This window comes from Rattus norvegicus, chromosome 1 (genome assembly GCF_021556685.1).
Source record: "Rattus norvegicus strain SHRSP/BbbUtx chromosome 1, alternate assembly SHRSP_T2T, whole genome shotgun sequence".
In the NCBI taxonomy this organism is placed as follows: Eukaryota; Metazoa; Chordata; class Mammalia; order Rodentia; family Muridae; genus Rattus; species Rattus norvegicus.
The window spans coordinates 117950876-117975473 of NC_141534.1; the positions used below are offsets into that span (position 1 = coordinate 117950876).

The window sequence follows — 24598 nt, forward strand, 5'->3', positions numbered from 1 at the left end:
CATTGATTCCATTTTTCGTGTCTCAACTTGTCTCCTGTATCATTTCTCTTCAGTTTGAGGAACTTCCTGTAGCATCCTTGTATTCTTTAGTTCTCCATTCTCCTATGAGAATGATCGTTCGGACTTTGATTGAGGATTCTGACAGATACCGATTTCAGACTTTAAAAGTCCTGTTGCTGGGCTGAAGGGAATAGTGTAGGCTGGAGACATTCAGCATATGTGAGTTCCTGGGAATGGAGCCCAGCAGCAAATAGAAAAGTCCCTGTCCTGTTCCCTCTGGCTGCCTGTGTGCTTAAGCTCCGGTGGGGGAAGGGAGGAGTTGTCAAGTTTTCAGCCTTTCATCTTTCAGTTCTAAAAAATCTGCACCGTGTTCTCTTTAACTTTGACTTGCTTGATTGCTTCTTGTTCATCCTTAGCTTCTTCATTTGACTGGAGACTGTTAGGACTGTGGGGATTTCTCACAGTCGATGCTTTGAAGCCAGAGGTAGGAGCTGTGACTTTTTGTTGCCGATTGTATATTCATATCATGTATATGAATGAAAATACAATTACATTGATTTCCCCATTTTGATCCTCCAGCCTGCCTCAGCTAACCCCTCTAACTCTTGATTAGCACCGTTACATGTAGATATATGTTCTCCTAAATATATCAGTACAACCTGATGAGTCTGTATATGGTTTCAGGGCTGATGGCTTCAGATAACCCGTGAGAAGGCTTATCCCTAGGAGAGGCTGATTCTCCCTCTCTTAGCAGTTGTCTAGGGGTGGGACCTGTAAAAGAGCCCAGGATCCTCATCCTCACAGGTAGCACTGGAGAAACCAGGAATGCTCCACTCGCAGACTTAAAGGGATTTACATCTGCTTTCCACCCAGACGGCCGGGAGTGGATATTGTTAGTGGTCTGGTGATCTTTGCCGTTCTGTATAGCTGGGCCTCACCTGAATCCCCCAGATTCCTGAGCATTATTTCCCAGTCATTAGAACCAATTCTTAGGAAAGGTCCCGTGTACTCGGCAAAGAGTTTACTATTCTTGTTACACACCTTTCCTATCTAGACAGCTATTCATGTTACACACCCTTCATACCGAGACAGCACTTCTCAATCCATAGAACCTGCATACAATGTACTTTACAAAGGAGTTTCAGTGTGGTCACGCCTTAAGCTTTGCTGTAATAATTATCACAAGGAAACTTTTCTTCAAAGTTGGATTGTGCTTAAATATGTCAAAAATAAACCACTCGAGGTTCACCACTGTCAGCCATAGATAGCATTTGCAGGGACCCCCTCAAAGGCCCTTTGAGATTTTACCCCTGTGGTAAATGGTGAATAAAAATGGCCCCCATGGGTCCATAGGGAGTGTTGTTATTAGGAGGTGTGGCTTTGTCGGAGGAAGTGTGTTATTAGTCATGAACTTTGAGGTTTCAGGAGCTCAAACCAGGCTTAATGGTTCAAGTGTTCTCCTGCTGCCTGCTAATCTGGATGTAGAACTCTCAGCCCCTTCTCCATGTCTACTGTGCCCTGCAGTGCTTCCCACCATGATGGTAATGGGCTAATGGGACTGTAAGCCAGCACCAATTAAATGCTCTCCTTATAAGAGTTGCTGTGCTCACGGGGTCTCTTCACAGCAATAACACCCTAAGAGAACCCCCTCCTGCCTTAGCATGTTTGATACTGCCATTGTTCAAGTGTTATTTATGTAACCATTTCTGTACTGATACTGCCATTGTTCAAGTCTTATTTATGCAACCTTTTCTAAAAGAGAGTGTTTCCCAGCAGATACCCTGGTGTTTGGGCTCTTAGAATCCAAAATGTAGATGCAGGCTCTGCGATGTAAATGTATAGCCTTCAGGTCTCCAAGATCCGTTGATCTCTGCATTGTGTCCATTTGTACTTTCGTGTAATGGTCTCTGTGTGCTCTAAAAAGAAGGTTCTTTAATGAGGGGCGATACTACGTTTGCTTTGGGGTATAACGATAAGATTTGCAATGCAGTTACGGATTATGCTGGACTGGCAAAGTGGCAGTAATGACTTTTCTTCTAAGATCCATGGCCTCCGTAGCCCCAGGAAGTTGGCTAGGAGTTCTTTATGTGCTGGATAACTTGAATGGAGACTGGACATTGTGGATATTGTGATATGAGACTTTGGTCTTACCAAAACCCCTGGAAGGTATTGCTGTTTTTACTTTTATTAGGCAAACAGCCTGTGTTCTCTGGGCTGTGGTTCCACACCAGTCCTACGTCTCAACTTCTGCTATGCCACTTAGACCTTCCTCTGTGTGGTTCAATGGCTATATAGACCTTACTTTGCCTCATAAGTATGCAGAGTCTTAGATCAATGCTTGTGCTGTTTGAGGTCAGTCTGGGGTTTGAAGAGCAGTTCTGAGGACTCTCTTCTCCTTGAGAGGACACGAGGGCAGTGTGCCAGGGCCTGCGGGTCTCTTTTACGGAGGCCTCTATTTAGTGTTCCTTTTGGCTCATTTGTGCTACTTCTTAGAACACAACCTGTCCTGTGGCTCCCTCTGTGGAGAGAGCCCAGGACTTCAAATGTCCCCTCTAGGAGAATGGACTATCTTTGTACCCCACCACCCATCCTGCTAGGTCAGCACACTTTCAGTGGGAGGGAGGATATGTGTGCTTCTTCTGCATTTTGTATCTGGCATAGAAGGCTTCTATACCTGCACTTCTCTGCATCTCCGTACTACCTATGATGTTTATGATTTTCTAACAGCCACCTCCGTAGTTCACCTCGGACACACTTCTCTAGTAGTCTTGGGATTCCAGCCTGCCTGGGTAGCTATACTGCTGGTGGCCAAGGGCGGTGCTCTGTGACCTACATCTGTCCCTTATGGATTTGGAATAACCATGCAGGAGATGCTGCCCTCTTCCAGCCATATGAAGGGTTAGCATAGAGGGCACTCTGGGGGACCCTAAGCACCAGCAACTAGGGCTGGAGCGAGCGCCAGTGTAGAAAGGGTGTGGGAAGTGATGGTAAACATAGTAACCAGAATATAGTAACCAGGTATCTCAGTTAGGGTCTCTATTGCTGTGATGAGACACCATGAAACTCATATAAAAGAAAACATTTAACTGGGACTGGCTTACAGTTTCGAAGGTAAGGTAGTATCATGGAGGGAAACATGATGTTGGAGGAGCCGAGAGTTCTACATCTTGATCCATAGTCAGCAGAAGCAAATGTGTGCCATCCTGGGTGTATGTTGAGCATGGGAGACCTTCAAAGTACACCAGCACAGTGGCACACTTTCTCCCGCAAGCCACACCTATTTCACCAAGGCAGTACCTCCTAATCGTGCCACTCCTCATAGGCCAAGCATTCAAACACAAGATTCTGTGGGAGACATTTCTATTCAAAACACCACCCCAGGGTAACTCTGAAGGTCAAGAGAGCCTTCCGAATAAGCCTGGAGGAAGCAAAGGCTCCCAAGGACAGTCCTTGTGCTCTGGTCATCTCCACTGCCCTTGAAAGAAAGGGAAGAGATAGCTTGTTGTGTATTCCAGACCACATCTTTCCTCACCGGTGTCTCTGTGCTTTGTTCGGTTGCAGGATGGCTGCCCAAGTGACACTAGAGGACGCACTGTCCAATGTGGACCTCCTGGAAGAGCTGCCTCTTCCTGACCAGCAGCCCTGCATTGAGCCCCCACCTTCCTCGCTGCTCTATCAGGTTGGTCTTGGGGCAGAGGTGATGCAGCTGGCTGCTCTGACCTCACCATAATGGTTTGTTTGTTTTTTTTTTCTATTTCCCTTCAGCCAAATTTCAACACCAACTTTGAAGACCGAAATGCATTTGTCACTGGCATTGCAAGATACATTGAACAAGCAACTGTCCACTCTAGCATGGTAATGCTGTCTGTTTCTTTGTTTCTGTCTTGCAGGAGTCATATTTGAGCAGCAAACAAACTATATATTTCCTGATAGACTAGGTAGAGAAAAAAATAAGAAAATGTCTTATAGTTTTAAGAAAGTCTTTGCTTTTTATTATAAAAACAGTGCATACTCTTAAAAAATGTAATCTCAAGCTGGGTGTTGGTGGCACACACGTCTAATCCCAGTGATACACAGGCAGAGGCAGGCAGATCTCTTGAGTTTGAGGCCAGCCCTGACCTATAGAGTGAGTTCCAGGTCACCTAGGGTTACACAGAGAAACTCTGTCTTGAAAAACAACAAAAACCACCCAAGCAAAAATTTCTCTGGCCCAGAGAAATTCTTTGCCAGCACCGCAAGGGTGCCTCTTTCTCCGTGTCTGCACTTACATATGTTACATGTAAACTCACATGGGACTTGGGTTTTCTAAATGAATTCTGCTATTATAATTATGTATTTTAATGGTTTTGTGAACATTTTGAAAGCATGGCACTTACCAGAGAAAATACCTTTAATGTCTGCATAACCCATTTTGCAGTGTCCACAGTTGACTATTTTTCTGCATCTACTCTATTTCCCCTTTTGTGTAATAAAGAATACAGTGATGAATATATCCCTAAATATTTGTAAAAGTTAAAGAAGTTATAACAAGAAAAGCAGCAGTACTTTTCATTGCCAGATTTCTAGTCACATCTTAAAGAACACCCCTGGCTTTCACCATTTTTACCAAAGCAAATGATATGGAAGTAATGGGACAGAACATCAAAAAGCAGATTTTAAAAATGATGGTAGCCCTCTTCCTGTGGACACCATCCTTGAACTTCTAGTGCTATAGGAAGTATTCTGCCTTTTCCTCCTATATATCCTGGGCTAGAAGCCCTGCTACTGGATCCTGTCTGAACCAGGAAGCTTCGTGTGACTGGAAAAGAAGCTTTGAGGGTGCTGTCTTGCCCAGGCTTTCACACCCTTAACTTCCAGTCTGCATTACAGGTAGATACTTAGGGTTGAGTGGGGCCACCTCTGTGGCCGCTCTCCTCAGAAATGACTGCGTTGTCACCCCAAATCCTTTGCAGCCTACTGAGACTAAAGGGGATGTTTACAGTAATTATGGTGGTCTGTCATGCACAGTGTGACTCTTGTCAGGCTACCAACCCTCAAACGGGCAGGTAGGGTGCTTTGTAGGACTACCGGCAGTTTGATCTCCCTTTGTGCTTATTCCTCTGCTTGTGTGTGATTTGTCACCACGTGTATTTTGCAGAACGAGATGCTAGAGGAAGGCCAAGAGTATGCTGTCATGCTGTATACCTGGAGGAGCTGCTCCCGTGCCATCCCTCAGGTGCCTTATCTGCCACACCTGTCCCAAGTCCTGTCCGGCCGCATCTTCTCTCACCCCTTGTGCGGTTGTGGAATGCCTGCTTCATTCAGCCTGATAAAAACCTGACCTTGAGTTTCTTTCTTTGCTCAGGTGAAGTGCAATGAGCAGCCTAATAGGGTTGAAATTTATGAGAAAACTGTGGAAGTCCTTGAACCCGAGGTCACAAAACTGATGAATTTTATGTACTTCCAGGTAAAACATTAAAATCATTAGAGGGTTTTAATGTTAGAGAGTAAGGACAGTGTGGTCTATGGGAAAATGACTGCCATCAGGGAAAGGACTGAGGCCTCAACAGTCTTCAGACTTCTTTGTATTTCACCTCTTTTTCAGCGTAGATTTTTATCCTGCACAAAAGCTCACGTTCATTGCTTCCAAGTGCATTATATGTCTAGTTCTTCAGCTATTTCCTTGACTTCCTGGTACTTGCTACCCTATGCTTGACCTCCTTTGACTCTTCATTTGTGGTGGGAAAGGCCACATGGAAGAGACTTGCTGGCCCTTTAAAGCAGTGGGGATATCTAAACTGGTTTTAACTGTAGCTTTCCTTGAATTTTGTTGTTGTTTGATTTTAAAAGTTACCAAAAAGAATCCCCTCTACAGTCTGCATCAGTATTACGGATGTCGTATTAGAGCACTTTGCTCATTAACTCTCTTCGTTTGTTTGCTGTTGGTATAACAGAATACCCCAGTGAAGCCGCTTACAGGAGAAAGGGTGTGTTTTGCTCACAGTTCAAGAGTAGAGTCCATCATAGCAGGGGACTCAAGGCAGTAGGAACTTTAACCAACTGGTCACCTCACTGCCAGAATCATGACACAGAGATAAGAACGCATACTGTGTCCCAGCGCCTTTCTCTACTTCTACAGCCCAGGATCCCAGCCAGAGAATGCCATCAACTATATCACTCGAGTCTTTCTACCGCAATTAGTGTAATCAAGGTGATCCCCAGTAGGCAGGCTCGAAAACCCATCTCCCAGGAGATTCTAGATCCTGTCACTTGACAATCAGCAGTGATGGTTACCATCATAGTAGTTTCGCTGGAATAATCAGCAAAATAAACTGCAAAATAAGCAATGGCTTTCACAGAGCAAAGGCATGGAAATTGCTCAGACCAGGGTCTCTATGTGAGGTGGAAGGTGATGCTAGAGCCTCAGAGAGAAACAGTGAATGGGGGACCATCCTTGAAGCTTGGACGTGGATTCGATAAGCTGCTCACTGGGGCTCTTCTGCCTTCCCCTTTGTGTGCTCAGAGAAATGCCATCGAGCGTTTCTGTGGGGAGGTGAGACGCCTGTGTCATGCTGAGAGGAGAAAGGACTTCGTGTCTGAAGCCTACTTGATCACCTTGGGCAAGTTTATCAACATGTTTGCTGTGTTGGATGAGCTGAAGAACATGAAGTGCAGTGTGAAGAATGACCACTCAGCGTATAAGAGGTGAGCTCACACTTGCAGCATGTGGTGGGTCTACCCAGAGAGGGCCTGTCTTCACCCACAGTTAGCAGGTGCATATCTCCTATATGCTAAAATCATCATTTTTTTTTTACAAAGATGTATTTACTTGTTTATTTTATATGAGTACACTGTAGCTGTCTTCAGACTCACCAGAAGAGGACATCGGATCCCATCACAGATGGTTGGGAGCCACCATGTGCTTGCTGGGAATTGAACTCAGGACTTCTGGAAAAGCAGTCAGTGTTCTTAATCACTGAGCCATCTCTCCAGCCCATCATCTTTATTGATAGCAGCTATTTATCAGTTTTGGGACTGAATACATGATGCCAAGAATAAGGTGCAGGAGTAGCTGACAGTTTAAGGATGTCTGGTAGTTTTACACATCTTGAGCGGCCTGGAGCTTTTGGGAGCACTTCAGATGGTTTGGGGGGAATCTGGGTGCTCAGTTCCCTTGAGATAATAAACGTAAACATCTATCTCTGTTCACTGTGCAGAGCTGCTTGCCCTAGGGGACTTCTTATTGTGGGGAACGTGGGCTTCTCACCCAAGGATACTAAGGTGCAGTCCTCCGAGACGTTGTTATCTCCCTGGTTTGTTCCTTGTGTGCTGAGGGACCCTGGCACTTCATCGCAGACATGAGGTTGTACGATCTTGCCCTACGCACAGTTGGCAGGTGTCTTAGAATCACACAGAGCATTCCAGGGCCTCTGGACAGCTCGCTCTTTTCTATGGCAACTTCAGCTTCCTTCTTTTGAGGCAGAGAACTTCTGGAAAGAGGCCAGCAGGGGTGTATTAATCAGATTTTGATGTTGCTGTGATGAAATATCCAAGGTCCAGATTTAGGGTAGGTCTTCTGACCTTAAATGATCGAGGTTTAGGATCAAGAAAATCCTTCATAGGTATACCAAGCTACTTGGGTTTTACTTGATTCCAGATGTAGTCAAGTTTACAGTCAGATTAGCAATCACACTACCTTTATAGCCTCATATTCACCGCCCCCTCTCATTCAAAATCATTTATTGGTGCCCAAGTGATAACTTTCAGTACATATTCTGAGTAAAATGTAAAAATAGCCCACACAATTATGCTGAGCCTTGACTGAAAAAACAAAAAACAAAAAACCAAAACAGTGTCCTCAATTTATTCCTTCCTTGGTTGCCGTGTCTTCTACCCTAGCTTCTACTGGAATCAATAGCATGAATACATTAAAAGATAGAGTGTTACTGTATCAGTGATATGATTGAACTATATACAAGTTTTTAAAGTACTAATTTTTTAAATTTTGATTTAATTATTTTAATTAGGGAGTTATCGTTCCATGGTTATCATATGTTGCTCATAGTCCAGTACGGCTGCTTGAGTTCTACCCTCAATTTGCATCTTGTGAATAGAGAGGAAAGAGAACATACTCTTTCTTAGAAGCAAACATTCAAGTTCCTGACAGTCTTTTGCATCATATCTTATGGCCCACCCCTTGGTTACCTGGCCACAGCCACTGCAAGGGAGACAGACACATTGTCCTTTCTTAAGTTCAGGCTGATCATGAGGAAGAAAGGAAGTGAGTTCATAGTGGATATGATCCTTCCTTACGGAACTGTAAAAGTTTAAGATTCAGGGTGGCACGGATAGAGCATTATGGGCAATTTCTGTTACATGTAAAGATTTCTTACAGTTTCTCCACACAGACTCAACATGTGCCTTCGAGAATTTTAGTGTGCAAGCCCTTTTGTTTGCCTCACATTGTGCAGCTGAATAGTTGGCAAATCTAGGACTCTGGGAAGTTCTGGTACTAAGGGACTGAAACAGCATACCTGGGGAGGGGCACTTACTTTTTGTTGGAAATAGTGGTGACCCAGAGAGGTTTTTGGAAAGATCCCTAACAATGCATTTCAGGGCTTTTTGGAGTCAGAATATGCGTAGACAAGATCTCTGATGCTTTGATCCACAGATAAAGGTAGACATTCACCTATGTCCAGACCTATAGGTGTCTGTTGATGACATCCATTGGCCATGGACATTAGAGCACAAAAGCTTTCTGAAACTGTGTGACGTACATCTGGATTGGCCAAAGCTTCCCCTAAAGTTAAGGTCAGAGATGCTGCAAGAGGCTTAAACCATAAACAGCTTCTGCAACACACATTTCTGCAAATATCTTCAGGGAAAGGAGAACAATAGTGATTTTTTCCCCCCAAGTTCCCTGTGGGGCCTCCTCACTTCTCCCCCCCCCCCCAATCAATTTGTAGATATGTTTTGGAATCAATTCTTTTCTTTTTAGGGCTGCTCAGTTTTTACGTAAAATGGCAGATCCACAATCCATCCAGGAGTCACAGAATTTGTCCATGTTCCTGGCCAACCACAACAAGATTACACAAGTAAGGCCCGTGTCCCTGCACACCGTTGACATGTTGCCGGCGAGGCTGGAATGGGCGGTAGCTAATATCTTTCCTTGTGCTTCAGTCTCTACAGCAACAGCTTGAGGTCATTTCTGGCTATGAAGAACTCCTGGCAGACATCGTGAATCTGTGTGTGGACTACTATGAGAACAGAATGTACTTGACGCCCAGCGAAAAACACATGCTTCTCAAAGTACGTGTGTAGAGGAGAGGGTACAGCCTTTCTCAGGGATAAAGCACGACTGTACAAAAGGCTGTGCTTAATCTAGAATCTTTTCCAACCTTTTTTTCGTTCTCATGTTGTCGTGTATGTAGATGGCATCTCTTGAGTATACACATGTTCCCTTTGCTCGACACACAATTGGTCTGGGGCACTGTCTGCTGAAAATGCCTGCCGTTCCAACTTGTGACACATCCTTGTCAGGAGAGCACCTGGTGGGGGTCTATGATAGACACATCATGACTGTGACAGTGCCGGCTAACGCAGAAGCTCTCATCATGTTCCCAGGACACATTGGGATTGTGCAGCTGGCCCTTGCCAGATTAAATTTATTAGTGCACACAGACGCTGAAAGTTTAGTAGTAATGCGTGGCTGTGTCTGAGACAGTGCAGGTCTACGGAGCCTTGTTAGTCAGGTTAGGCTAGTCAGTGCTGCTTGGTTTTTAGCAAGTAGCCTGGAAACAAAATTATCCTTTGTAACCCAATTTCAGTGGAAAAAAGAGATGCATACAGACTGGGAATAGAAGGTCTTAAACCACAATAAAAAAATACACAGCTTAACACACACCGTCACAGTTGCTGTGAGCTGGGTAACTACCAAGTCTGACTGAGTTATATCAGATGTTAAGTATTCTTTTTCCCCTTCCACATGGAGAGGTTGTAATGAGAGAACGAGACAAGGGAGAGGGATGAGAGAGAGAAGAAAACGAGCAAGTATTCTTGATTGTGTGCTTACCCACCCTTGTTCCTGATGCTCCAGGGTCTATTTTAATTCTAGCACTTGGGTTTAGTGGGCAAGAATGAAACTTGTGGTTCTTGAGGAACCATCTCATGATTCCTGTGCAGTTGCCTGCATGTACTACCGAGGCACTGTCCTCTGCTCAGCAGGCGTTGGCTCCTGAGTGTCTAGGGAGGAAGCTGAAGTAGCCACAGGCGATGACATGTACGAGGGAGAAGGATTTATCTGAGAGGGAAGCTCTGTATTTCATAGCACCATTGGAGGAAGGGTGATTCATGATTTCAGAGTTACCAGCTCTGGCAGTGTGCATCTGTGTGGGTCAGTTCACAGGTCTGTGTCTAATCTTGTACTATTTTGTGGCTTCGCAGGTCATGGGATTTGGTCTGTACCTGATGGATGGGAGTGTGAGTAACATCTACAAACTAGATGCCAAGAAAAGAATAAATTTATCCAAAATAGACAAGTATTTCAAGGTGAGTTTCAAATGTACATATACGTGTGTTATATGTGTATGTGTATAAAAGCATACATACATATATATAATATATATATATATATATATATATACACACACATATATATATATCTGATCTATGTCATCTATACATACATGAAAATCTGACAAAGGCTTTTGCTTAGTTCTGAGCATTGATGATGAATGTCTTTATGGATATACATGCATTAAATTTTTGCCACGTGAATCTGTGAGTGATTGTGACACACATGACATGACTTAATCTCCCTTCTGAAAAGGTGGCTGCTATCCCCCTTCCTGCTCCTTGCCTTGGTTTTCCCTGCGTTGGATAGTGTAGAAATGGAATCATCCAATTTTTTTCTCTTGCCTCTGGCTGTGTATGCCCAAGCTTCAGCTTGCGAAAAGAATCCCCATGGGAACCTGTGGAGCTTGTAGGTTTGCTTATTTTTATTCTATTTTGTGCTAGAACCATGCTAGTAGAATGAAATATACCTGCAAGATCCAGGAAGCAAAAGGTTTATGCCTGTATGTCTTCCGGTAAGACCTATAAGCACGGAGAACAGTGATCTAGCTCAGTTTCAAAGTTCTCCTATGTATTTGGCCAGTGTGATTCTTTACTGCCCGGCATAATAACTAAATTACTGATAAATTAGTGTTCCTTTGCTTTTCCTCTTGTTCTTCTGCTCTAGAAACATTTGACTAGGAAATCGCAATGCAGCTCAGTAATCGTTTGCTCTTAATCTTCCATAGAATCATGACACGTTTAGTTACAGAAGAGCCCCTGTCAGGATGGACGTCAAGGTTGCATGCAGAACCAGGAGATCATGAGTAGTCTAACTCTAATAAAAACCTGTAGATATGTAATTTAATTAGACTCACATAACTTTTCCTTTAAACCACACATTCACTACTAACATTTTTACATTTCTTTTAAGTTTTTATACAGATAGACCTTGTATACTTCCTGTCCTCCCTTTTCTTTCCACAAATATTAATTTTTAAATAAAGTAGCGCTCGTAGGACAGGTACATAATTCACTCGGCTCTCAATGGTTTTTCAGTGCCAGCGGCCAGTCAGTTGATCATGTGGCGTGAATGTGCTTGAAGCACTGTCCATTCTGAAGAGTTGGCAGAGGGTTGGTTAAGAAAGTAGATCATGGCTCAGTTTTAATTTTTTAGCGGTGAGTGGTAGCACATGGTTTAGAGCATTTGATCAGTCGCTTTGCCAATGAGAAAAGGCAATTATCTAAAACAATGGCATCGGAAGTAGGTTGCTCTAACCATTTTTTTTGGTGGTGGTTGTTAAGGCTACCTCTAAGACCCTTCCCATTTCCTCCTTTTGTGGAGCTTTGATCGGAGGAATCTGATAGTTACCGCATCTTTTTTTTAGCCAATGTCTGGCTATAAACCTAGATGTCTTGCCCAGAGGATTTAAAGAATATCCATAAAAAGATCCTACAGGGCTTCATAAACCTGAATTCCCCACAAGAATGTCCGATCTTTATAACCCAAACAGTTGGTATTGCGGTAAGCTTCCAGGAGGCAGTTTGGTCCTTATAAAGCAAGCAGCATCCATTAAGACCCAAGTTTGGCTGGGTGGAAAGAGAACCCGGGGGCTGACTGGGCAGGTTAGTAACTGTTTGACCCCTGGTCCAGGAAGGTCCTGAAGCAGAGAGTTCAAATAAGATCCTCCCTCCAGGGCTGGCAGATGGCTTAGCAAGGTTAAAAGCAACTTCTGTGCAAGCTTTGTGACCAGGGTTTGGTCCCCAGAACCCACATAAGAAGCCAGACGTGGTGCTGAACATCTATAATCCCACCACTCCTATAGCAAGATGGGAAAGCGGAGACAGGAGAATTATCTGGAAGCCCAGAAGCCAGTTAAGGTGGAACAGCTCTGTGGTGGTTTGAATGAGAAGTGTCCCCTTTAGCCTCTTTGAATACCTGGTCCCCAGTTGGTGGTTGGTGCTGTTTAGGGAGATGGTGCTGCCTCTCTGGAAGGAATCCCAGGGTGGGCTTTGAGAGTTTATATCTTTACCCCACTTCCAGCTCAGCCTTTTTACTTTCTTCATCTGCGTGAAGATGTGCTCTCTCAGCATTCTGCTTCAGCCAATCTGCTGCAGGGCCTCCGGGGCCATCATGAATCTCTCTCTCTGGAACTATAATCTAAAATAGAACTCCTTCCTCCATAAGTCATGGCGTTTTATCATAGCAACAGAGAAGTAACTGTGACAAGAAGAAACAGAGACCCAACTGTGACTGACCCCTGAGGGTTTTCCTCTGGCTTCTACATGGTTGCTGTGTAGCAATTATATAATGCACGGTGATCATGATGATGGTGATCAGTTCTGATGATCATGGTGATGGTGATACAGTTCATGGCCTCCAAACAGGAAATTGAGCCAGCAGACATATGACTGGCATGAGGCTTAAGTAGAGGTAATGGGTAAGACCTTTGTGTATTGGAGGAGTAGGTAGACAAGGGATGTGGCAGCACAGAGGTGGAAGTTGTGCTCCAGAAGGGCACAGGGGAACTCACCTTCTACTCACATGATGTCTTTTTTAGACAGGTCTCACTTTTCCTTACAGTTTAATGCTGCTGTTGGTGGTGGCATTTGGCTTTTTGATTTTTTTTTTAATTACAGTTTTTGAGAACTTTATATATGAGCACTGTGTCACTTCTACCTCCTCCTCTTAACTGTTCCCTCGCCTCCCTTGCGAATTCATGATGTCTTTATTATAACACACACACACACACACACACACACACACACACACACACCCATGCATGCTCACATATACAACCTACTGTGTCCATTTTGCACAAATATCTACAACTTGGGTTTGGACAGCCTGCTTCCTTGTCTAGCTGTATATAATATTTTTGCCTTCTGTTCAGCTGTATTTAATAACCTTATTCCTGATTTTTTTCATTAATTTATTCAGTTTACATCCTGATCCCTCCTCTCTTCCCAGTTCATACCCCTCTCCCCTTGTTTTCTCCCTCCCCTTCTCTGAGGTACCCATAGGTACCAACCTGCCCTGGCACATCAGGACTAAGTGCATTCTCTCACTGAGGCAGACATGGCAACCCAGCTGGGGGGAAGGGATCCAAAGGAAGGCAAGAGTCTGAGTCTGAGACAGCCCCTGCTCCAATTGTTAGGGGACCCACATGAAGACCAAGCTGCACATCTGCTACATTAGTGTAGGGGGCCTAGGTCCAGCCCCTGCTTGCTCTTTGGTTGGTGGTTCAGTCTCTGAGAGCTCCCATGGGCCAAGGTTAGGTAACCTTGACCCCTTTGGCTCCCTCAGCACTTCTCCCAACTTTTCCACAAGACTCCTTGAGCTCTGCCTGTTGTTTGCTGTGGGCCTCTGCCTGTTTCCATCAGCTACTGGATGAAACCTCTCAGATAACAGTTATGCTAGACTTCTGTCTGCAAGCATAGCAAAGTACCATCAGCAATGTCAGGGGTTGGCTCCTGTGGAATGGGTCTCAAGTTGGACCAGTCATTCGTTGGCCATTACCCCAATCTATCTCATCTTTATCTCTGCATGTCTTGTAGGCAGGGCAAATTTTGTGTCGAATGGTTTGGAGGCTCACCTCCTCATTCAGCTGTCTACAATAAACCCTCTCCCTTGATTCAGAAGTTTAAAATAAATATAGTGAATTTGTGCAGTATCCTGGAACAGAGTGCAAGGCCTCCCAATTCTATCTTTTCTGTACTTGCTAGGTCAATCCCTCCCTAGGCCATGCAGGTCACAGAATTCCAGCTTTAATTTTGACAGTTTGGCTTAACCTCTATGACTTTTACATTATTGTAGTGGAGTACAGGTGTCTAAAGAGTTCCATTAAAATTCTGAATTTCTTTGATGTTTGTCATATGCTTTCTATTCACTGGTGGTTCTTTAATTTGCATTCATTCTTCTGATTAGTTGGATAAAGGACTGGTGATCTTGTTTATCTTACAGAACCAGCACAGAGGTTTGTTGATTCTTTGTATTGTTTCCCTTGTTTCTATTTCATTAACTTCTCTGATTTTTACTAATTCTTGCTGTTTAGGTGGTTTGAGATAGGTTTTGTTTGTTTTTTTTTTTTATTTCTTGGTTTTCCAAAATTTTGGCTTACATCGTGAAGTCATTAATTTGTCCTCTTTATGACTTACCATTATGTTATGTGTATGGATAATTTGCCTGCATGTATGTCTGTGTAGCATGTGTTTCTTTTGTTTGTGTGTATACATGTGTGGGATATGTACATGTTGAAGTAGGTGTGTGCATGTAGATATACATGGGTGATGTCAGATGTTTCCATCTGTCTCTCTAACTTACATTTTGAGATAGGGCCTCTCCCTGAACCTAGAGCTTATTGATTTCCCCAGATTGGCCAGCCGTTGAGCTTTAGAGATCCACGTATGCCCTCCATGGGTTCTGGGGAAATGAGCTCAGGGACTAAAGCTAGCGTATGCTCACTGGACGTCAACCGCACTGTGTTCTTATTGGCTGCTATTTCCTAAAAGAGCCTGGTGCTTTTTATATTATTAGCCTTTGTGTGTTTCCTTTCTGCTCTTTTTCTATTGATTTGTAGTTGTCTGTATGTTGTAGTCTTTTATTGGATATATGTTTTAAGAATACTTGCAGTGTAGGAAGTATTAGAAGAAGTAGAATTGTTAAACATGATGACTTTTTATTTCTTCAAGGGAAGGAAGGAAATGATGCTTTTTTACCTGGAAGAGGGTAGAGTGAATGTTGTCTGACAGTCTGGTGATCTTTTGCTGTTCTGTGGAGCCAGCCTCCTGAATCCCCCAATCCTGGGCATTGTTGAGGCCCTAATCCTGAGCCTTGTCTCTCAGTGCCTAGAACCCACACTTATGAAAAATGTCCCACCAATAGAATATATGCTTTTGCTTATTATAAATCATTCATCCTTAAGCCTTACCCTGAGCTCTGTTTATCAGCCACTAGAACTTATTCTTCCCGTAAAGGTCACAGGTTACTTTGTTACTTTACAAGGAACTCTCAGTGCAGCTGTCTCTGAAACTTTGTTATGGGAATTGCACATGGAGACTTTCCCTAAGGTTTGACTATGTTTAAATGTGTAAAAGAAATTAAACCAGAGGATCAGACTCTGAAGTTTTGATCCGGTCTGGCTGACCAAGTCTGGCTGACCAAGTCTGGCTGTAACCGAGTTTTCATTCACTCACTTCTTTGCAGTTGCCCTGCTTGGGGTGAAATCTGCAGGGATGCCTCCCACCCAACCCGGCCCTGCAATAGTGCACCCCCGTTTTGTGTCTCAACTCTCCCCCTCAGCTTTAAAAAGCCAGTTGACCAGTAAATCCAGTTTATATTTATGGTGTATAATGTGATGTCTTAATACATGTATCCGCTGTGAACCAACTGAGTTCATACTTACTTTTCATGCAGAGAGCCTTTAAATGTATTCTGGTAGTGAATTCAAGCCATGTAAGATTGTTAGTGTTGTCAGCCTTAGATCCTGCTCCAGTGCCGAAACTTTATGCCCTTAGGCTTCATCTCCCCTTTCTCTTGCATTTATCCAGGTCCTTTGTTTCCTTTTGCTGCTGGGGGACTGAACCCAAGGTCCCATCCAGGCTAAGCATTTGGCTCTGTCATTGATCTGTGAGAGCTTTGTTCTCAGCCCCTTACCCTTCACTCGCTTTGTGGTGTCATTCAATCAACAGAAGTTCTTGATTTTATTATGTCCTTGATAGCCGGTCTTTCCTTTCGTATACACTTTAAGGCACCCCAAAAATTGTCTTCTAAGTTACCTTTGTGAAGAAGCACTGTTTCCTTTTGCATCTAGATCTATAAGCCCTCTCTGGAAATAGCTCCATATTTATTTGTGTGTGTGTGTGTGTGTGTGTGTGTGTGTGTGTGTGTGTGTGTGTGTGTGTGTGTGTTGGGGCGGGGGTGAGAGTTGACATTCTTGGGATTTTTTTCCTACGATGGTTATTCAGTTTACCCTGCTTATTTGTTACTGAGACATTTATGTCTCCATCACTCCCCAGTCTCTCCAGCTCATAAATTAGTCTGTAAGTCTGACCTGGGTCTCTGTCTTGTATCCTGGCGTCCTTCCTTGTTGAGGGGCCACAGTTAATTCTTCCAGGTGCATTTGTCTCTTCCAGTTTTATTCTTTACGATAATCTTAGATACTATTAGGATTAGGCAGCAAAGGGTACCTTTGTGGGTCCAGGCCAAGGTATGCTGTAAAGATCATGCCACATGACAGGTCTAATGCAAGAGGATTATTGGGGGAGGAACAAGAATGAAAGGCTATCTTGAAGTGGGGATATGAGAGAGACGGGGTGGGGGGTGGGGGAGTGGGAGAGATCCTTGATGTTCAGATGTTGAGAGAGACCCTTTAAAGGTTGTGGGTGTGTATGTGTGCATGTTTTTCAACATACATTTTAGAATTGGTTTGCTGGTTTACAAACAAAAGCATTTTCCTACTGAAATATCGATTGGGATTCCATAAATATTGGTGGGGCCTGGGAGTATAGCCTGGAGTAGAAGTGCTTACACTTGATTTATACATGATCCTGGAATTTGATTCCCAGCAATAAAAACAAAGAAGAAACTTAACGAAAACTATCAGGTCCAAAGGAAACTCCATTTCCCAAATTCCAAAAGGCAGAAGGGAAATGTGTCGAGCTGTGGTTCCTGTCAGCATGCTAAAGCCCATGCTGGCCTGCAGGCTCTTTCCCTATTCACGTACCTGTTACAATTCAAAGCCCATGCTGGCCTCCGGGCTCTTCTCACCTCCCCTCCAGCTCTGGGGCCCCCCAGCTACTCATACTCCTTATAACTCCACTGGTTTTGATATGTGTGAGCTCCTGCTTTGCCCTCCCCTTCTCTGTGTCCTCTCTGCTGCTACTTCTCACTCTTTTCTCTGCTCCCTATCCACTGCTATTCGTCCCTCTTTTGCAGATAGCCCACAGTCTGCTGGCCATGTTCAGTCTACTTCTTTCTCTTTCTGCTCTGGATTCTTCCAGATGCCTCTGCCTATTCCCTCTCTCTGTCTCTCTGTCTCTGTCTCTCTGTCTCTCTGTCTCTGTCTCTCACTGTCTCTCTCTCTCTCTCATCTACAACAAAAACCTTCCCCTTAACCATACCATGGAACAATCATATAATCCATTTATATAACAATAAATAAATACGTAAATAAATATTGGGCCTTCTAATACATGAACATCATATTCCATTCATTGAGAGTTTTCTCTAGGATTTTTTAAGGGTAGAATTTTTGCTTTGACATCTAACACAACTTTCGTTCATGAGTGTGTAGCTCTGTTGTATACTGTTTGTCTATAAATTTTTATCTCCCAAGTGTTTGTTACAAATATACAGAAATGCAGCTGTGGCTATAGCACCACGGTAAGTTAAGTCTTTAAACATATACATGTGCTGTTTCTTAAATTGTATTTTGTTCTCTTCAAAGTTGATATCTGTATATTGAATGTTTTACAACTGTGCTCAACTCTAATAGCATTAGTTATGTTCCTCATGATTGTTCATTTGGTGACTGGATGTACTTTGTGACATTCTTCCTTTTCCTTTGTGAATACAGCAGCTGCAGGTGGTTCCACTCTTTGGAGATATGCAGATAGAACTGGCAAGATACATCAAGACCAGCGCACACTATGAGGAGAATAAGTCCCGGTAGGAAGAGCTGCTCCCTAGAGCTTGCACGACTCCCTGGGCACCTCCATACACGCATTTATTATCTAAAGTAGTTACTTTGACACTTTCACAAGTGTGGGAGCAAATGTCCCATATGGTAGCCATTGCCAATTGTGGCTGTTTACGTTTAAATTCATTGATAAAAGCGGCAAACATTTTAATTTCTTTAGTAAAGCAAACCACAGTTTGAATGTTCAGTGGCCAGTGATAAGCATGTTGGGTAGCAATGACTTAAAATATTTTTATTATTGTAACGATTTCTATTATATAGTGCTAATTGAGAATATAAAAATACTTTTCTGGACCCAGAGATGTGGTGAAACACGCTTGTCAATCAACCCTGGAGAGGAGCAGGGGCTATTCATGCATATTAACAGTTTACAAAATTGTCACCTGAGAGCTAAACCAGTTCAGGCCTGTGTTTGTAAGGTCCCTTGAACTGAGACTGATCTTAAATGTTTTTTTAATGGAAATGGTTTTTACAAAAAAAAAAAAAAAAAGGCTTTTGTGTGTGTGTGTGTGTGTGTGTGTGTGTGTGTGTGTGTGTGTGTGTGTGATGACTGTAACAGATGTGGCAGACACTGTGGTCCCCAGGTCCTGAAGCACAGACTCTGTCTCTATGCGGAGAATAGTCTGAGCTGTCAAGGTTCTGTAGCTTACCGTTACAGCTTACTATATGCATACGATCTAACTGCATGTTTTGATAGCCCATTGAGTTTCTCAGGTGTTTTTACTGATTTGTTGGACGCTCATACCAGTAACCAGCCTGTATTTCCACTTAAATGTGATTTAAGCATTGTATTTCTCCTTCAGGGAGCCAGCCAACCTCTCCTAGTGAAAGCTATGTAGTAACATACTTCAGGTTTTATAGGCCCCAGATGGTTTCTGTCAAGTATTCCTCTAACAACTGTTTTGTAAACGTAAAACTTGTCGAATGCTCCTAGCGCCACAGTGCCTTCCCCTGCTGCTGCTAATGCTGTATCTAGGCACTGTGCTGGTGCCTCCGGTCATACAGGGCTTTCTCTCCATGCACAGGTGGACCTGTACGTCCTCGAGCAGCAGCCCACAGTACAACATCTGTGAGCAGATGATCCAGATCCGTGAGGACCACATGCGTTTCATTTCTGAGCTGGCACGCTACAGCAATAGCGAGGTACACACCCATGGCTCTGTTCGGCCCGCAGAGCCACAGAGACACTCAAGGGTTGATTTTATTCTTTTGCACGCAAATATTTTCATTAACTGTTTTGAAAAATTTCAGATTTAAAAAAGTTAATTTTTTTAAAATGACCAAAACTAAATAAGGGAAGGTTCCCCCAAACCCAAACCTAATACTTAAAAACAGACCCCTCAGAATTGATGGATCAGTGCAGTTAGCCTTGTCTGTATCTGCTTGGATGTATAAAATACAGGTTTGTATTGGGAGGACTGGAATCAGTAGAACACTTGCCTAGCGCATATAAGACTGTTAAGCATAAGCCCCAGTGTATAGGGGATTGTGAATGAGAGGGAGGAAGGGGGGAAGGGGTAGGGTCAGGAGAGGGGGAAAAAGACAAGGAAAAAGAAACTAAAAGAAAAACTAAGGACAGGATGGAACCATAGGAACTGGAGGGAGAGGGAGACTATCAGGGGAAAGGAGTTGTCATTTGGTGTATGGGCCTTGTCATGTGTAGAAAGGATATCAGTCCCAAGGCCTGAAGTAACCGGAGCCTCTATGTCGGTACAGGGATAGCCTCTGTGGATCTGGATTGGGTTCATTTTCTCTGCCAGTTAAAGAATTAAAAGTCAGGAAAAATCAAGCCCAATAGACAGGTAGCATCAGACAAAGTCAGCCAGTGCAAAACACTTCCATAATAAATGAGCATACACATCAGCAAGGCACACAGAAAGATTCCCTGAAAGGCAAAGGGTGGACTCAGAAGGGGTCTCGGGGTCCTGGAATGGGAGCAATCTTCTTCCCCTATTTCGGGCTGGTCATTTTACATAAAGGGAAGGTGATACAGCCATAACTTTGGCTAAATGTGTCTGCTCTAGCCTCGAACTTGTTGGACTGGTCTGCTTGTAGGGGCTCTACTGGTGGATAAAACACCTGTCGGGCCTTTATCTCCCTGCCAGGTCTTCATCTTCAGCATCCTTAGGAAGCTGAGCACCAAGGGGGACGGTTATGACCTTTATTGTCCATCTGTGGTACCTTTATTAGGCTGTCAGAGATGTTTAACTCCTCGTTCCTTAGTAGGTGCTGTCTGGGAAGTTTGGACCTAGAGTTGAGTTAGGAAGAGAGGTCCCACAGAAATGGGGTCTTTATAATTAATTTCTTACCACTCTGTAGTCAGGTTGCCATGACTATTTATTTATTTATTTATTTATTTATTTATTTATTTATTTTTGACACTCACTTTATTTTACCTATCCAACATGGCTACTAGGCGTGTGGCATAAGCAAGAGTGTTATAGCCTTTGGGAGGATCTAGCCAGGAGGAGCATGGAAGCTACTTCTGGTGTCAGTGAGCAGGCAGTGATGTCACTGAGCAGGCAGTGATGTCAGTGCAGGCAGTGATGTCAGTGAGCAGGCAGTGATGTCAGTGAGCAGGCAGTGATGGCAGTGAGAAGGCAGTGATGGCAGTGAGCAGGCAGTGATGGCAGTGAGCAGGCAGTGATGGCAGTGAGCAGGCAGTGTTTGCAGTGAGCAGGCAGTGATGGCAGTGAGCAGGCAGTGATGGCAGTGAGCAGGCAGTGTTTGCAGTGAGCAGGCAGTGATGGCAGTGAGCAGGCAGTGATGGCAGTGAGCAGGCAGTGATGACAGTGCAGGCAGTGATGGCAGTGAGCAGGCAGTGATGGCAGTGAGCAGGCAGTGATGGCAGTGAGCAGGCAGTGATGACAGTGCAGGCAGTGATGGCAGTGAGCAGGCAGTGATGGCAGTGAGCAGGCAGTGATGTCACTGAGCAGGCAGTGATGGCAGTGCAGGCAGTGATGGCAGTGAGCAGGCAGTGATGGCAGTGAGCAGGCAGTGATGTGAAGGTCACAGTGCAGTCATACCTTGTATTTATGTGAGATCAACTAGGAGGAATGTCAGTCTTAGTCTGGTTTTGAGGACCAGTTGGTTCTCCAGATTTATAGGAAGATGGTTAACACAAGTGGAGAACACCTCTGCTTTCTGGGCATATTGTAAGATTTGAAACACTAGTAGAAGCCTGCTTCTCCAAATGTCTCAGGTTGTCTGCTGTTCCCAGGATATACCTATCTAAGTGGGGTAGTTCCCCAGTTAAGAGTACCCCCCAGACAACTATTCCTGCAGCTAGTCCAGCCTGTGGTGTAGAAATAATAGTGGATTCCAGCTCCACGGGACTTCAGGCTGTGCTTGTAGAATGAGTTAATAGGAAACTCTTAAACAGTATGAACATCTGGAAGAATCGAGATCTCCAGTTAAATGCATTTTGCAGCAGCATTCGTTACCTGTCTTGTCCCTAGAGTCTGTGATAGGTTTTTGCCCTGCTTCCCTTTGGTCTTTTGAGACAGGGCTTCTCTGTGTAGTCCTGGCTGTCCTAGACCAGGCTGGCCTCAAGCTCACAGAGATCCACCTGTCTTTGCCTCCTTAGTGCTGGGACTAAAGCTGTTCCCAGGTGGCTTGCACTGCCACCTTAGTCTCTTTACAAGAAGATGGTAAGGGTTTTGTTTGTGGGTAACCATGAACCCTTAGCCCAGTGAGTGTTGTGATTCCTGCATGCACCACCACACCCGTCTTTCTATTTTTGACCCTGACTTGTGGTGAGTCTGAAGTGGTTTCTGGTTGTGGTTTAGCTTTGAGTGTGTTACGTCCGGAGCTTACAAGAACATGCATGCGTCTTTATTCAGTGTTAGAATTTACTGAATAACGATACATTCTCAAATTGCTGGCTTCTTTGAAAGTTTTTTTGTTTGTTCTTGTTTTTGTTTTTCGAGACAAGAGTTTCTCAGTGTAGCATTGGCTGTCCAGGAACTTAATTCTGATCGCCCTGTAGACCAGGCTGGCCTCAAACCCACAGAGATCCATCTGCCTTTGCCTCCCAAGTGCTGGCATTCATTAAAAGCATTTTGGTTTGAAGTTCTAAAGCCCTTGAGAGCTGAGGCAAAAAGAAGTCCTTTTATTTGGATCTTAGTTTGCTAACATTAACTCCCAGGTCACACATTACAAAAATCACATAGTCATTGTATGTCAATATACATGTATGTATCAATGTAGGTTACAGTGGTAACCATGGAGGATAAAGGAGGCTGCAGCCAAGTTCAAGTAGTTCCAAGAAAGGAAGCTTGACTGGAGGCAAGCCTATGGCCGATAGAAATGCAAAGGGCTCACTGTGGACTCAGACAATGACCTAGAGGCAGTTCTGCAGTTTGTCCTGGTGGACCACAGGTTTGCACTGAGCCTGAGGGTTGGGTGAAGCTGTAGAAGCAAGATTCAGGACCATGGAGGATGCAGAAGCAGAGGACAGGAAAGTCCAGATTGATAAAGAAGCAGCAGATAGACAGATGTGGAGGGACAGATGAGTCGGCTGTGGTAACAATGGGGACGGAACTGAGTGAAGCCCTGGGATGCTTGGGCTTTCTGTCCATCTCTTGACACACATACTGGATGGTCAGGTGACAGGTCTGAGCAGGCTACCCCATGGTGTAGTTACGTATCTATATGAGCATGGCTCTACAGAGTTATGTGCCCACCAAGTATCTGAGTCCAGAGGCAAATGCTGCTTGCAAAATGAAGTTTCTTAGGGCAAGGCACATCCTGACAAAACAGTTTCTAACATTGTGATGCGACTTGGACAGCCACAGTCAGCTCTCAGCAGGTTTGGACTTAAGCTATCCCCTGACTAGTATTGTTGAGTATCTTTTCATGTGCTCACTGGGCAGTTGTACATCTCTTTTGTACAAAGGTCTGTTCACAGGACTGAGCTCATAGCTGACAAGAGAGCATCCAGCATGTGTGAGGTCCATCTCTAGCACCATAGTTAAAACAAAACATTGACCAAAACTGAAAGTGGTACCTACTTGTAACCCCAGCACTGAGAAAGCAGATGTAGATGGATCAGCAGTGAGTTCACGTCAGTTTTAGCTATGGAGCAGAAAGGGGAGTATGTTCAGACTCTGCTCATTTTTGGTTTTGTTTTGTTTGGTTTATGCAACTTCAAAATCGATTTCTAGAGTAGGATTTCTGGATGCTACGTGAACTTTCCTGGGGGAGATGAATGGATTCCAGGTAGTGCACTGATGGCAAACCATAGTTTTGTCGTAGAGACAGTTCTATCCAAGTCTAGTCTCATGAACTAATGAGGTTAACTGGGCTACTTGTAGTAACATGGACAGTTTACAGATAGTTACATACAACTGAACCCAACAGCCATTAACTGCTTACACACTCGAGGTGAGGAGCAGGTCCTCCAGTGAGCTCTCCACACTCATGAATGTTGATAGGTCTCCTGAGAGAATCCAGGAGTTCTTCTGGAGGGCTAGCCATAGCAATGAGGGAAGCTGGGTGGGTTCTCTTAATGCCTTTGCCTCTGTGTCCTAGGTAGTCACAGGGTCTGGCCGGCAGGAGGCCCAGAAGACAGATGCTGAGTACCGGAAGCTCTTTGACCTGGCGCTGCAGGGCCTGCAGCTTCTGTCGCAGTGGAGCGCGCATGTGATGGAAGTGGTAGGCACAGCATTCGTCACGTGTGTGGACGTTGGAGTGACTATGCAGTCACTCCTAGTTGCTTAGAAGTGCTTTTACTCCAGACCTTGGCAATGTCATATTAAGGGTTTTACATTTTCAGATATAAATAAAGCTATGGGGGTTGGCGGACAACTTGCAATGGCAAGATCATTTACCAGTAATCCAAATCTGGCCGTTAGGCTCGGTGGCAAGTGTCCATCTCGCCAGGTCTCAGTCTTCTCTTTTGACCAGCGTTTCACTCTTTGCACTTGCAACCATTAGCATCTTTAAGGTTAAGTAGAATAAACACAACTCTAAATTGTATACATTTTCCTTTTAAAAGTTTATTTTAGGCAGATAAACATTATGTAATTGGCAGAGTACATAGCAGTTTAAAAGGCAAAGTTTTGTTTTAAATGCCAACAAGTTGGTAAAGTTTTGCTTGTTCAGCATACAATAGTTTGGACATTTTGCCTGGGTTAATTCTTAAGCTTGACTTATTATGACTGAGTGGTTGCTATTTTTTGAGGTGTGTGTGTGTGTGTGTGTGTGTGTGTGTGTGAGTGTGTGTGAGAGAGAGAGAGAGAGAGAGAGAGAGAGAGAGAGAGAGAGAGACAAAGAGACAGAGAGACAGAGAGACAGAGATTGATTTTATTTTAAAGGCTCACTTCTTGGTGGACTCAGCCATACTATTATTGTCTGTTCAAAATCAA

General features: G+C 44.0%; 1 protein-coding gene across 2 annotated transcripts in view; it reads left to right on the top strand.

The window, feature by feature from the left end:
• Cyfip1 (cytoplasmic FMR1 interacting protein 1) overlaps window positions 1-24598 on the top strand; it is an 88713-nt gene that overhangs the window by 28141 nt on the left and 35974 nt on the right. For both annotated transcript variants that reach the window (XM_087556682.1, NM_001107517.1), the window contains 11 exon segments: window positions 3562-3679; window positions 3766-3855; window positions 5138-5215; window positions 5345-5446; window positions 6503-6684; window positions 8978-9074; window positions 9160-9288; window positions 10423-10527; window positions 18108-18199; window positions 19256-19373; window positions 23763-23885. In XM_087556682.1, coding sequence (XP_087412808.1) covers window positions 3563-3679; window positions 3766-3855; window positions 5138-5215; window positions 5345-5446; window positions 6503-6684; window positions 8978-9074; window positions 9160-9288; window positions 10423-10527; window positions 18108-18199; window positions 19256-19373; window positions 23763-23885 — 1233 coding nt within the window. In that variant the 5' untranslated portion in view covers window position 3562.